The sequence below is a fragment of the Micropterus dolomieu genome, linkage group LG12 (assembly GCF_021292245.1).
Source record: "Micropterus dolomieu isolate WLL.071019.BEF.003 ecotype Adirondacks linkage group LG12, ASM2129224v1, whole genome shotgun sequence".
In the NCBI taxonomy this organism is placed as follows: Eukaryota; Metazoa; Chordata; class Actinopteri; order Centrarchiformes; family Centrarchidae; genus Micropterus; species Micropterus dolomieu.
Genome location: NC_060161.1, coordinates 2,608,856 through 2,623,388, shown reverse-complemented (window position 1 = coordinate 2,623,388; position 14,533 = coordinate 2,608,856). Strand labels below are relative to the sequence as shown.

Below are 14,533 nucleotides of genomic sequence, written 5' to 3'. Positions count from 1 at the left end.
GGGGCCCCCCCCCCCCCCCCCCCCCTAAACAGCCCCGCCCTCCCCTGCGCGCTACCTGTTTGTCCCTGATCTGCAACAGGTGTGAGCTGTAAAGAAAGTCAGAGTGTGATAAATATGCAATTCTTATAAGAAACTAATAAAGTCAATTATGATCGCAGGAGTCAGTCTTCTGTTTCCCACTCACAGTATATACTTTAAAAGGAATATCCACTGTAAAAGGTCTTCATCAGGCAAACACCTGCACCTGTATCCAAATGAGGCACTTTTTAACAGGGATACCACTCTTTCCTTTACAGTAAATATGGAGCTAGGAGCCCATGTCCTCCAAATTAAACAACAAAATAAGTTCTCTGTCCATGACCTCTAGAATGATCCAGAAGAGTTTTCTGATCTGACGCCCCTATCGGCAGGACGACATCCAGCCCAGCACAACTGTTACAAATCACTGTGGAAAAATAAATCTGTTTTATGATGTGACAACGCTCTGGTTAAGGTTTGGTTTTGGCAAAGCTTGGTTGTGTTTAAGGAAAGATCATGGTTTGGATTAAAATAAGCGCTTTAAGATAATGGCACCTTCGTCTTCATGTTTACAAGAATAAATAAACGCATGGTTTAGGTTATGGAATGAGCATAGTCATGCTTCAAAAGCAAAAACACTGTTTACTGTCAGTTTAAAATGGGAAATGAACAACCATGTTTAAGTCCATATAGACAGTTATCTACACTTCTAGCATTAAAACTGGAATCAGTGGGAAAGCAGCTATCGTATGCGTAACTAAATCACTTCTAAAACTCACAAATTAATCTTGTTTTTTAACAATCTGTATAACATCTACAATTCTCTGAGTCTCCACTGGTCCCAGCCTTAACGTATCCTAACGGCATAAAACTAGCAGCTACACCCTATTCAGAGCTGTCTTTCAAGCCTGCAGGGGTTCATTTTCTGAGGCTCCAAGTGCAGTATTTATTGGAAGAGTCACTTGATATCTTGCAATCTGAACAATGTGACTTGCTAAGATATAAGCTCATCTTGCTATCATCTCTTATTATCAGTCATAAGCTGTCAATCAACAATAGCATTTTTATTGCAGTCTGTACAGTAGCCTATATGCAAAGTGGCAGAAAGCATGTTCATTGTATATCTCAACTCAGTTGTAGTCGACTGGTAATTTAAGTAAATGATGAGAAGAAAATACCCTTCTCCTGACAGTTCGTGACAGACCAGATGTAAATGTGGCGTCAATACTTTACCAGACCTTTATTTGACATAACTCTGCATTTGGAAATTTTCCCCACAGAGTTCGTCATCGAGGGAAATCAAAGTGCACAATTTGCATGTTTTTGTTTTAGTAGTAATTTACTGGCAGTGTCCACTGAGCCCATAAATTAAATGTGTATTTACTGTAAGCTGCAGCTGACTATCAGGTATGATATTTAGATGTACTGTACAACTGTATCAATTTGTGTTGAATGTTGGCGGCTTTTTAAGATTATACATCCATAACACAGCCTGCGTCATAACTATTGTTGATGTTCACACTGAGGCCAAGCGTTAAGTTTCCCACCAACATTGCACTTAAGAGCAGGTCTCGCCACATTTTTCAGAAACTCAGAAGCAGATAACTCTTCTGTCATTTAACATGGTCTTTGCCTGTAAGCTTCTCCAACATTTTAGATGGAAAAGATTACTGAAGTGGCCAATTTCTACACTCCTCCTTGGCACAGGTATAACTCCATGCATGTTTTCTAATCCAAAGCAATTTTCTGTGCTGTATGAACATGTCATGTATATTTTGATTATATTGTTTTGATTACTGCTTACTGAGGTCATGCTGCGCCTAAATTAAGTTAAGCCTAAAGCACTACATTTCACAAACCATGATTTACAATAAGACACCAACAGGGAGAAGGGTTAAAGAGGAAATTGAAAAAGAAATGATGCACCAAACAAACAGAACTTTCTTTCAGACATCATGATATTTAATTTGTTTCAAAAATTAAAATACACCTTCACATCCTTTTAAAATACAGTACATTTGGCACACAGCGCAAACAAAAGAAAAATATTAACATAAACACAAATGAAGGGTCATAAAGGAACAAAACCACAGGTCAGAAGACAACATATACATACAAAGCTTCACAACTACAGGGACTGCAAAAAGAAATGTACATACAGTAACATTCTGTATATGACCCGAGGAAGAAGAACATTTGATACTGTAAGTAAAATCATAACACTGTTGTTTGAAATCAACCTCATGCCACTGTGTGTTGAATTTCACTTAAGCTTGATTCACTAACTTTCTGCATGTAACAAATATTAAACCACTGGGTGGAAAATGTGGAAATAGCATTTGGCATTTAGCATGGAGGACTTCTGGGAGAGATCCTTTTCGGGTCACAGTGGGACAAACAGTTTGATATTTTTAATTTAAAGACTAAACAAAGATGCAGCAGGAGACACAGAAAAGAAGAGAGGGGAAGTAATGGTAAATGATGGACAACATAAACATGGTGTTTTGGAAGTTGGTTGGCAGTAAAACTGTTTAGACAATCTTGAATCTGCACCGCTATCCATACATATGTGCGTGTGTGTGCGTGTGAGTGTCTGAGTTTAGCGACTGAGTGTCTTCCTACAGCTACTGTATCTAATACATCTTCTGCTCCCACTACTGCTGCTACAACACGCATAGTTTTTCTAATGCTACATGAACAGTGCGGTCACATGCTAACTCCTTAGGCTCATGACTGATTACCGGACAGGTAACTCATTATTAATGTCCTCAGCATGTGTTTATTCGTTGACACTCATTCAAGTGTAACTATTTAGCATTAGTGAAGTGCATTTTTCTTTAAAGGTTTGTGCCACTATTCTTCAACAAATCACACATTTTATTCAGAATGTAGAACTGTGCCATTTAAATTTTTTTCCCGTCATTGTGTGTGTGTGTGATAGCTACAGTATGGTTAATGTTTGGTCGATGTTAGGCAATTAAAAAGTACTTGGTGATGGTCATGAAAACATGGAGGACACGGTTAAATAAAGAAGTTTCAGTGCTGTAAACTTGAGATTGAGACTTGATGAGATGGGATGTGAGCCTAAACAATGCTGAAGCTCTATACACTCAGGATCAGATTTCTAAAAGAATAGAGAATAAACCACAACCTTCAGGAGAAAGACGCTCTTCACATGACACACAGCATCTCTGATGCGGCATGAAACACTTCCCCACTGCTGCACTTTTCCTGCCAAATGTGTCTTATAAATGTCACGCTACTTACTGCACTCACTCTAAATGTTCCGGTCAACATTTGCCAAAAAGTAGTCACTAATGCATGACAATTACATATGAATGTACTACAGGGGAACTTAGGGAACTGCCAGCGATTGAATGACTGAGATGCTGACTAATTGGACTAAATGGAGTAAATATGTGCTTGGATGAAATAATTGTAACTTCTATGTGCCTTAAAACTAAATGTAATGCAGTCGTCTTTGTACCTGAACATGAGGCAAAAGAGAAACAAAGAGGACAGAAAGAGAAAAGGATGAAAACAGAAAAAAACAAAGAAACAAAAAAACTTTCAGAGTATTGCACATGGAATTTTCTTGAAAATGTTTGAATTGTTTTTAGTTCACTATAAAGTCATAAACCTGACCTGAAAACAATGCTCAACACGTCTGGAGGGCTGTTTGCTCATTTGAAGCTTATTTTACCTCCCTGTCGAGGCTGTACAAAGAAGAGGAGGACGGTCTAAAGTATGACGGTCAGAGTTTCTAAGTGAGTCTCGCTGCATCACGTGAAATCTAAAGATTTCTAACATGTCAGTAAGAACTAGATGATCCAGTAAAAATAACACAACAATGACAACAAAAACAAAAAGATGTTTTAAATAAAAAATGAAACACAATGACAGCTCTCCATATTTGTACACACACACACCGCAGAGCAAATACATTCAATCCAGTCACATGTGCTAACACATTCACCTCTGTGCACGATCCACGACTTTAATGTGGAATTATGGGCGTTTGGTTTGTCGTGTCTGAGACTTTAGGTCAAGTGCAGCAACCGATTACACAGCTAATGTATACACACACACACACACACACACACACACACACACAAGGCAATTCAATGATCAAGTGGTCATGAAGGGATTAAAGGAGTTGAGCTGGAAAGATTTAGCTTTCGAATGTGCAACGAGAGCTTCAGTAACAAGGACGACTTGACCTAAAATAAATCATCTTTTTTAAAGGCTCCCTCGGCATTTTTTGACAACTGTCTCAACATCAACCATCGAGTTAAATGGAAAACAGCTTGTTAACACTAAGCACACACCAAACAACAATAAACACGGTGGTGAAGTACTGCAATGGTACCATTTGGTTTTTAATAAAGAACGGGAACATCTATTTACTAAGAAGCTAAAATATGGAGAGAGAAGGAAAAACAGCGCAACCTTCTCCCTACAGTAAGAAAATAACTGATGACCTAAAACTAAACTAAAATTCAAAATGCCAAAGTGTTGCTTTTGTGGTGCTTTTAAAGTTAACATTAGATCTAAAATCAAGCACAGACAAAACTTCTCATTTTACCATGATTTCATCAGAAAACAATCTTTGCTTTCTTGCATCTCCTTTTGACATCTCTTTATAATGAATAAAGTACTTTTCAAGACCTTTTTTTTCTTTAAATACAATCACTGGTTCAATTTTTTTCCATTCACATACATGTTTAGGGAAGAAAAAACATTCTTTAAACACAGAGACACAGGACACAGCACATCATGTACAGAAATGACAGTCTTACTAGAGGAAACTACGCATGCATGCACGCACACTCAAACACACTATCTCTCTCGCGTGCAAACACACACACACACACACACACTAACAGCCCATGACCTTGCCTATGTATCTACTTCAAAACACAGAGTTTGGTTTGGTCCTCTGCTTTGCCTTTCAGAAAAACATCTGGACTAGGTAAAGGAGCACTGGGTCATTTCCTACAGTATCTGACCTGCACTTACATGCTGCTCGAGCATATAGTTTGATGGGATATGCACAAATGGACATACAACAAGACCACAGAAACAAATAAAAAGAGATACATATGGTCTAGTATAATTCCTGGAGTGGTCAGATCTGGAAAAGTTCAGGAGGTCTCATTCCAGAGGCTGTGTTTCTTTAAATACTGTGTCTTTGCTTGAAGATATTTTAGGTGTTGTGTGGTGTGGTGATGGTGTGTATGCATGTATGTGTTAGTGTGGCAGTGTGACATTGTGTGTGTCTAGGTCACAGTCTCGTCCCCGAAGTAAGAGAATCCTTTAAACTCATCTTGGTTGATCTGCTTGATGATGCTGTTGTCCACCGGCGTCAGGACGGGTTCTTCACGTGTAAAGTCCTGGTCAAAGTTATTCACATCCCTTTTGGTTTTCTGGAAGACAAAGAACAAGAGATTTAAGAGATCATCTGTTGGTGGATTTCAGCCATGGGACCTGAGCCCTTATGTCCCCACCACTTTTCAACACAACGTGACGCCCTTGGTTCCTGGTAGAGGAACGAAAAAGATTAAAGATTAAACAACATTAAATGCTTCTTTTCACATACAAACACCTATAAAATTCACATTGTAGCCTCTTACACTGTAAACAAGATACATTTTTGTGTGTGTGTGTGTGTGTGTGGGTACTCACAATGCGTGGTTTGAATGGTGGTCTGATCTTCCTCTGCTCCAGCAGCGTCCAATCGATCTCTCTGAAGAACGGATGAAGCTTGATGGCCTCCTCCAGACCCTGAGCCACCACGCAGCCCAGACGCTTGTTAGGACTCTTAGTCATGAACTGAGAAGTGAAAGCAGAGATGGAATAACGGAGAAAAACAGAAAGAGGAATTGATTTGTTTTTCTTAAGTGGACGATATTTTGATGAATTGTAATAACAACTATATTCTTTTTTTTTAATAGCCACATAAAAACTGAGGTTTTCCATGACGTAACACATGTGGAGGTCAGATCTGAACAAAAACTATGTATTGGTTTGATAAAATTGCTCTGTGAAAGGACGGAAGGAAGATAAGTGTGTGATGATGTAAATATCAGTTTTGTGAAGTTTTTGTTCAGCTAAAAATATATTGTGTGTTCTCTCTTGAGGATGTCTATTTTGCCTGTTTACACCAGCAGAGCTCGTACACTGAGGAACAGAAAATTTCAAACAACCATCAAGAGACCAAAAATAGATCTAAGAACAAGCGTCCAACAAGCCGTTTCGAAATTTTGTTGCATCAAAGCAAAAAATCCACTTTCAAGTTCAGCAGAATTAAAGACAACACACACACCAGCAGTGTATGATGCGCATCAAAATACCTATTGTAAGTGCATAACCATGTCAGGATACACCGCCGTCCTGTTTCCTAACGTCGATGTTCGGCAACAAAAGTGGCACATCCCAGCTACTGTCTGTATGGCGTGTCTGGTGTGTGCTGCAGGATTCAATTGATCCATTTTAAATGGTGCGACACGCCGCAATGTGGCGGGTGTGTGTTGGACTTGACTCTTCATTAAAAAGACAAATTAAGTTCGGAAAATACAAGGGTCAAGCTGTTCATTGAATCCAAATCGGTATGATTCACATGTGTTCAGCATTTTTATTAACTTAAGTGGTAAATTACTAAAACCTAAAGATTAAATTTAGTATTTTTCACATCCAAATACTGTAAATCGAAATGAAGAACTATTGTGTTGTTAATCTTAATTTACAGATATGATACAAATGAAAGTAAACTGGGAAATTAATACTCCTGAAACTGTCAGGACGTGAGCAGCGAGATCATTGCTTCAGAAAAGACTCACTGCTCGGTTGATCGGGTTTACCTACAAAAATGCACCTTCTATTTGCCATCACAGACTGGTGTGGGAGTGGCACTCTAACAAACTATCTTTGGCTGAGTACAGTCTCTTAGAGATTTCCTATCTGATCCATATTCCACAGGTCCTGACAAAGCTTTTGATTTTTTTTTGCCTAATCATCTTCAACCATGTTTAACTCTTTTGTTACAAGTAGATATGCAATTGAGCTAATAATCATTAACGGATGAGATAAGGCTAAAATATAGGCTCAGATTGGGTTCAGGTCTCACATTTGACAGTACCAGTAAGGTTCAGTCTTAAAAACACAGGCCATGTTTGGGTTTCAGTTTTAGGCCGATGTAGGATATAGATGTTAGCTTGCTGTGAGAGCAGAATAGCCAAGACTTATGTATATATATATATATATATATATATAATAGAAACTTTTGTCATTTTAATTTAGTGGAAGCTACACTCAGCACCTGCTTGAATGTTTTTTTGTATTAACTAACAAACAAGCACAAGGAAAGATGAAAAGCTCCTATTTTCCTATAGATGATGTAACAGCTTGGTATCATCAAAAGACTTTGAATAACATTCCGATTTCTTAAGTCATTTGTGTGGTATTCAAATATTTTTTGCTTTTCGTGTGCCATTTCACGCCGTTTAGACTACCATTTTACGTCTACTGTCATAGTTAAAATCAGCATGTGTGGGATATTAACAGCCATGAAAGTCCAACACTAAGAGGTGGTGGAAGGGGATCTGGTGGATAGTAAGTTGGTTCCTGACCCAGTTAACCGGCGTTCGGTTCCCGAGTGAAACAATAATTACACAACTTTAGTTTCTGTTTTTTAGTTACGTTACATAAGTTACCATGCTACATCGTTGCTAACGTTAGCTACATAGCGTTAGCTACGTTGCTTACGTTAGCTACGTTGCTTACGTTAGCTACGTTGCTTACGTTAGCTACGATGCTTACGTTAGCTACGTTGCTTACGTTAGCTACGTTGCTTATGTTAGCTACGTTAAACTTTAAGTAGCTAGCTAGCTAACAATGCTATCATTGACATCCCCCCCGATGTACTTTACTGCTAACCTTAACCATCAGTAATTATATATGCATGTCGACCAGTTAATCCTACAGTTGCGCAGATCAGGTTAACATCCTTTGTGTTGCTTAGGTCTAAAAGGACTGAACAGTGTGAAATGACACGCGAAAAGCTTAAAATGCGTTGACATGGTATGCCGAAATGTCCTTAAAAGTGGCGTGCTATTTGTACGCCATTCCATGATATCACGTTGGATGTAAAACTAATGGAGATACACTGCTCATAAACACCAAATTAACATTGTATAAACTGGATGTCTGAAATCAATGAAGGCACTACATTTTCTTCAGGATTTTCTTAAATACTTGAAAACTGGATGAGTGTTGAACAGGCTGCTCAGCCATTTGACTGAGCTGAGAGAGATTATCATGTGACCTGAAGTCCTTCAGCTGGATAACAAGTCCAATCGCAGCCTTGAGTGCTGGTCAAGTGACTGGTCAGAGTCCAAGACATTGTCCAACATAAACACACTTTCCACTTTCCCACAAGGCTTTGGAGTCAAACTGCATTAACAGCCAAGGTAAACGCAAGGCTTGTGATGGAAAAACTGGACGAGCAAATAAACGAACAGACAAGTGGCATTACACACACACACACACACAACCAATAACATACACAGAAAAAAAAAGTAATGGAAGCAAACATAGAGGGAATTGTCCATTGTCGTTCCGGTGGGGGATCAGGAAACACAGGACATATGACACCAAAAAAAAAGTGGCATCTTCACTCCCATGTGAGAGTGAGAGCGATGAAAAACACAAAACACACAGGGACTTCAACGGTTCTCATTTTGGCTGTCACATTTGAGTTCTTCATAATATGCAAGTTTCAATGCTCATAGTGAACACATTATTTTTTTGAAAACACAAAGAAAAAGCAAAGAAAAACAAAGAAATAAAAAAAAAGTGAGGGTTACATTTTTGAGTAGAGCATATACTGGGCATATCTGATAAGTAATAGAAAAAGCAATCAGCTTTAAAGATCCTTCAACAGTGGGTGTATTTCAAGAGTTACAATCAGGGTTTGATGTTTGATGTTTAAGGCTTTTATGAAATAATTAGCGTCAGAACTACTAGCAGATCAATAACAGTGCAAATATGTCACCAGTGATGTTTTCATGACGTAACGTAATTGTGGATTTTTGTCTTAAGAGCAGTATGGATTTTGTTCTGACTGCCCACAAACTGTACCACTGTTCAACTGCAACCAATCTCAGACTCAGTGTTCATATGGACTCGGATGGATTAGTAAGTGGACTCAAAAGTGTTCATCATTAAAAAGCAGTTCCTGAATTTAGACAAAATATGTTGTGTGAAAGCAGCATTTCGGCACTGACATTTCCAGTACATTCCCATTTTTGTTGCTTGCAGAGACAAACAGCAAAGCATCACAAAACAAGTCTCCTCACACCTCCTACTAACTGACCGCTTTAAGAATGGACACAGCCTCCTTGCTGAGCCAGACAGGGTAGAGGACGTCGTCATGGAGGATGGACTCAAACAGATCGTCTTCGTTATCGGCTTCAAATGGCGGCTGACCTGCCATCATCTCGTACATCAGCACCCCCAGAGCCCACCAGTCCACGGACGGCCCATAATCCAGCTCTTGAAGAATCTAACCAAACATTCAAAAAAAGAAGAGACTTACAAACAGGCAGTCTAAGTCACCATAGTCAAAAAAGTCCTCATACCGATTCAACGACAGACTAGGTAATCTGCCAAATGACATACATGACCCTTGGAGGGTACCAGCAACAGGCATCATAACATTGTAAAAGGACGGTTATTGTTGTGAAACGGCCGCAGGGAAAGCAGCCTATTTGTTAAGTATGTTACAAAAGCAAACTGTTTTCAAACGGGACAAGAACACCAGTCTCCTGGTTGAAAGTCCTTTGTTTGTTTGACCACCCACCCACCGGACCTCCTCCCTGGGTGGATTTTGTCGCTCTTTACACTTACCTGACTTCCTCCTCTGCTCCCGTCATAATTACTAAAGCCTAACTATAAACATAAATATGAATCGTAACAAGCAGCTCGCACAGACAACCAATATGACCATTTCATTTTGGGGTCTATTTTTGCTTTATTAACAGGGATAGTGCACATTAATGAACTTTGCTGTAAGTGTGCCAGATTTTGTGAAGTGGCCCGAGCTTCCGTACAATTATTTCAGTGAAATTTGATTTGAGCAAGCCTATCTAATTTGGGGGGCTGAATTGAAGTATTTTTGGCATCAAGCACCTGCCAAAGTAGAGTATTATCAGCAAATAGTCCAACATGGACCTTGTCTTTACAAGTAAAATGTGTATATGTGGGCTTACCTCGGGTGCAATGTAATCTGGCGTCCCACAGAAGGTGGTGGTGGTGACTCCATTGAGGATTCCCTCCTTGCACATCCCAAAGTCTGCCAGCTTACAGTGACCCTCTGCATCCAACAGTATGTTGTCCAGCTTTAAGTCTCTGCGGAGAAGGAGGGTTGTACAAGTGAAAAGAGAAATTTGGTAAAATACACAATGTACACTCAAAGAAATTACATTGTTTTTAAGTAATTAGTCATTCAAGTAAGTGGTTCATATTTTGAAATGGATTTGGAATCCAAGTCTCGGCTTTCAAGCTATTCAAACTAACTGTTTAAGTTTATTTTAATGACATAATTTTAACTACATATTTTACTTTATTTATATACTTATTTTTTTAAGTGAACCTGTCTTTGAGGAGGAGGAGAAATTTTACAGGAGGACAGACCTGGGCACAGAGAAAAAAGTGAGGGTTGAATGGGAGGAGACAGATAAAAGCAGCAGTGTTGAGCGATGACAGGGTTGGTCATGAATGCAGCCGCTCTGGGCTTGATGGTTGATCGCTAAAGAAATGTCAACATCTCCTCGATGCAACCATCCAGCCCGAGGTGTTTTCAAAAATACAGCCGCCCTGACAAGCCAGGGAGGAGATGGAGCGTGTGTTTTTTTATACAGTCCATGGTATGTGCGTGTGTTTTCTGAAGTCAAGGGCTTATGCAACTGTTCTGTTTTTGCAAGCCCTAAAAATAAAATGGCAGCTAAACAATCCTGTTTGAGAGCTGCTGATTTGCTGTTGAAAAGTTTGTTCTTTTCTGTCACCTCATGCCTTGCTCTGATTATTCTGGTTATTGATTGCATTGAGAGAAAATGCGCAGATAATGTAAAAGAGCTACTGATCTACCTTTATGCAATGTTAAGTCTCAGGGAATGTGCTTTTTTTGAACAAGTTATGGTAAATGTGAATTTAAAATATGAAAATGTTTCCTTTTCTCACAATATTTTTTGATCTTAATGATGGGGTAAGCCATTATTTTCAAATACATGTCTTTTTGTCAAATTTAGTAAATATCCGCCAGCTGTGCCTTCTGTGCGCTGAAAAAAAATCTGCTGTTTGTGCACTGCCCTGGCTCTGTAAATGGGAAACAAACCAAGTGCTGTTGTTAGTTATAGCAGCAGTCGTTCATATATATATATATCATGTTTTTTTTAAGTTATTATTTTCAAACATATTACAGAACAGCTCATGCGGTACAAGATATGGAAGAAGAAAATACAGTTTTATCAAGTCAGACAGCGGGAGGGCAGATCACAGAAGACACAAGTGTTCCTAGTTAAGAGAAAATAAAATAGTATAAACACAATACAGGTTTTTGGTACTTGAATAATACAGAGAGGGGAGGTTAAAGAAAAACAATAATGATAAAAAATTGCTAATGCAACACACCCTTTACCCTCTACCCTCTACCCTAGCCACCATGACCTCATATGATGCTGTTTCACTTATTATCACTTTCCATTCTTGAAGTGTTGGACTGGAGGGTAATTTCCAATGTCTCTAAATATTTCTAGCATTCAGTATTTCTGACATCTATATGTGGAGAAACTGCCAAGGTTAGTCCCATCCATGACTCTTTTTACACCAACATGTACTGCTACTTATTAATAATTTTTTAAAATGGTGTCCAGAAATATATAGTATAATACTTATACAGTATAAGTTTATACTGAATACATTTTATATCATGGTATTTGTCTTGTTGCTGGATTTCTCCAGAATGGCTTATTCCACCTTAAATTTCATCTCAGTGTTGATTTCCCTTGTTTTTAGTTTTTTAAATAATGGAGATAAATCAGAATTATAATTTATTAACCAGCTACAAAGCAGTAAATGGTTTAGCTCTAGGCTGTGTGAGCGACTGGAATGTTTTCACATGCAAGTCCTTAATGGAGATTCAGTGAGGTTTCCCATGCTTTTTGGAACAGCCTGACAGATTCAGAAACACTAACCAAATCTACTTCTACTTTTAAATCTGCTTTTAAACGCGATTCTACTTATTTTGAATTGTGCAACAACATACACATTGCACATATAATTACTTAAATACGTTATTTACTCTGAACATGAACAGTTCAGTCTGCTATATATATCTGGATTTCGTGCAAAGTTTTACCATGAATGCCATACTAACGTGTCTCAAGTCTAAAAGAAAAACAACATGACATGTCAGATGCAGTGGAGCTTGACAGTTGGCTTCAAACCAAGTTTTTAGTTAATGGTTCAAGTGTGGGTCAGGTAATGGTGACAACAAATACTGAACATTATGAACAATCCTGAGTTTTTGTGTTTTTGTGCTTGTAAAAGGCCAAACATTTACTCTATTTATAAAAGTTGACATATCAGCTTCTAGTAGTGTGCTTTCACTAATTCATTGATTGAGGTTTTTGGCTTATTTTCTTTCCAAGAAATCAATGTGAAAGCAATGTGTTTTTTTTACCTTGGTTATGTTTGCTCAAGTGTGTTTGGTTTTATTTATGTGAACTCTGCATGAAATCCAAAACTTTCATTACTCTTAGCTCCCCAAAACAACCACAGTTTTGTACTGTCGAGCAGCTGGGGACTCTGCCTTGCTCAAAGGCACATTGATGGTCTCGTGTTGAGGCAGAAAGAGCAGAACTTGTTCTGCATTTCCCCAGACGAAAAATTTAAACTGGCGACCCCCTGGCTGCCTGTTTGCATATCTCACCTCCAGGCGACTCCCAGCACATTAAATCTGAATTGCATGCCTGCAGCAAGGCAGGAAAATAGCCTATGAATTTTATTCATTTGTAATTGAATTTAAATGGCTGTTGACGTTAATCTTTGTATTACACTTCACCTTGCTGCAAGGAAATTCAATATTAAGTGGCTGCAGGTGTTCAGCGGCACTAATGGAATGATATTATTTACGTGAAGATTTTTTTGTAGGATGAGAAATGTGTCAACACGAGCTAATAATCTATGTTGCATAGAAGGAAATGGGCACAGTTTTGATAATCCTTCAATTTTTGTCTTGTTTTGTTTATCTTTCATCAAGTTATTGCAGAAAAATTTTATCTGCGTTCTTCATGCTTTGATTCTCAGCAAAAATCTTCATTGCTATTTGATGTGTTACAGTCTTCATTTATTTGATTACTTGTTGTTACAATGTTATGAATGTTAATGAATGAATGAAACAGTGCTTGATTTGGAATTAAAAACGCTGTTTGTGTGCTGAGCAAACATCCGTTTTGTCTGGTTTATTGAGATGAATGACCACTTAGGCCTACAATTACACTAGTTTTTCATTTCCAGGTACAATTCTCTTCTGAAAACAACACAAATTTCAGATTAAAATATATTTCCTATTTCATGAAATGGGTTGCTGACTTTAATGTTGCAGATACTGTATTGGTCAAGCTTGCTATTTAAGTCAGAAAAATATTGTCAGTGTTCAAAAACATAAAAATCAAAACCATAATGAATCATACACTCACCTAAAGGATTATTAGGAACACCATACTAATACTGTGTTTGACCCCCTTTCTCCTTCAGAACTGCCTTAATTCTACGTGGCATTGATTCAACAAGGTGCTGAAAGCATTCTTTAGAAATGTTGGCCCATATTGATAGGATAGCATCTTGCAGTTGATGGAGATTTGTGGGATGCACATCCAGGGCACGAAGCTCCCGTTCCACCACATCCCAAAGATGCTCTATTGGGTTGAGATCTGGTGACTGTGGGGGCCATTTTTTTTAACCAATTTGAAATGATTGGAGCTTTGTGACATGGTGCATTATCCTGCTGGAAGTAGCCATCAGAGGATGGGTACATGGTGGCCATAAAGGGATGGACATGGTCAGAAACAATGCTCAGGTAGGCCGTGGCATTTAAACCATGCCCAATTGGCACTAAGGGGCCTAAAGTGTGCCAAGAAAACGTCCCCCACACCATAACACCACTACCACCACCAGCCTGCACAGTGGTAACAAGGCATGATGGATCCATGTTCTCATTCTGTTTACGCCAAATTCTGACTCTACCATCTGAATGTCTCAACAGAAATCGAGACTCATCAGACCAGGCAACATTTTTCCAGTCTTCAACTGTCCAATTTTGGTGAGCTCTTGCAAATTGTAGCCTCTTTTTCCTATTTGTAGTGGAGATGAGTGGTACCCGGTGGGGTCTTCTGCTGTTGTAGCCCATCCGCCTCAAGGTTGTGCGTGTTGTGGCTTCACAAATGCTTTGCTGCAT

At 38.7% G+C, this 14,533-nt stretch overlaps 1 protein-coding gene across 1 annotated transcript in view; it reads right to left on the bottom strand.

Annotated features, from left to right (window-relative positions):
* Positions 1-4,376: 4,376 nt before the first annotated feature.
* LOC123980646 (protein kinase C epsilon type-like) overlaps positions 4,377-14,533 on the bottom strand; it is a 78,771-nt gene continuing 68,614 nt past the window's right edge. Inside the window, exons 12-15 of the mRNA XM_046065161.1 lie at positions 10,287-10,425; positions 9,392-9,580; positions 5,704-5,850; positions 4,377-5,444 (exon numbers count right to left, since the gene is read on the bottom strand). Coding sequence (XP_045921117.1) covers positions 5,298-5,444; positions 5,704-5,850; positions 9,392-9,580; positions 10,287-10,425 — 622 coding nt within the window. The 3' untranslated portion in view covers positions 4,377-5,297. The remainder of the gene's footprint in view (positions 5,445-5,703; positions 5,851-9,391; positions 9,581-10,286; positions 10,426-14,533) is intronic.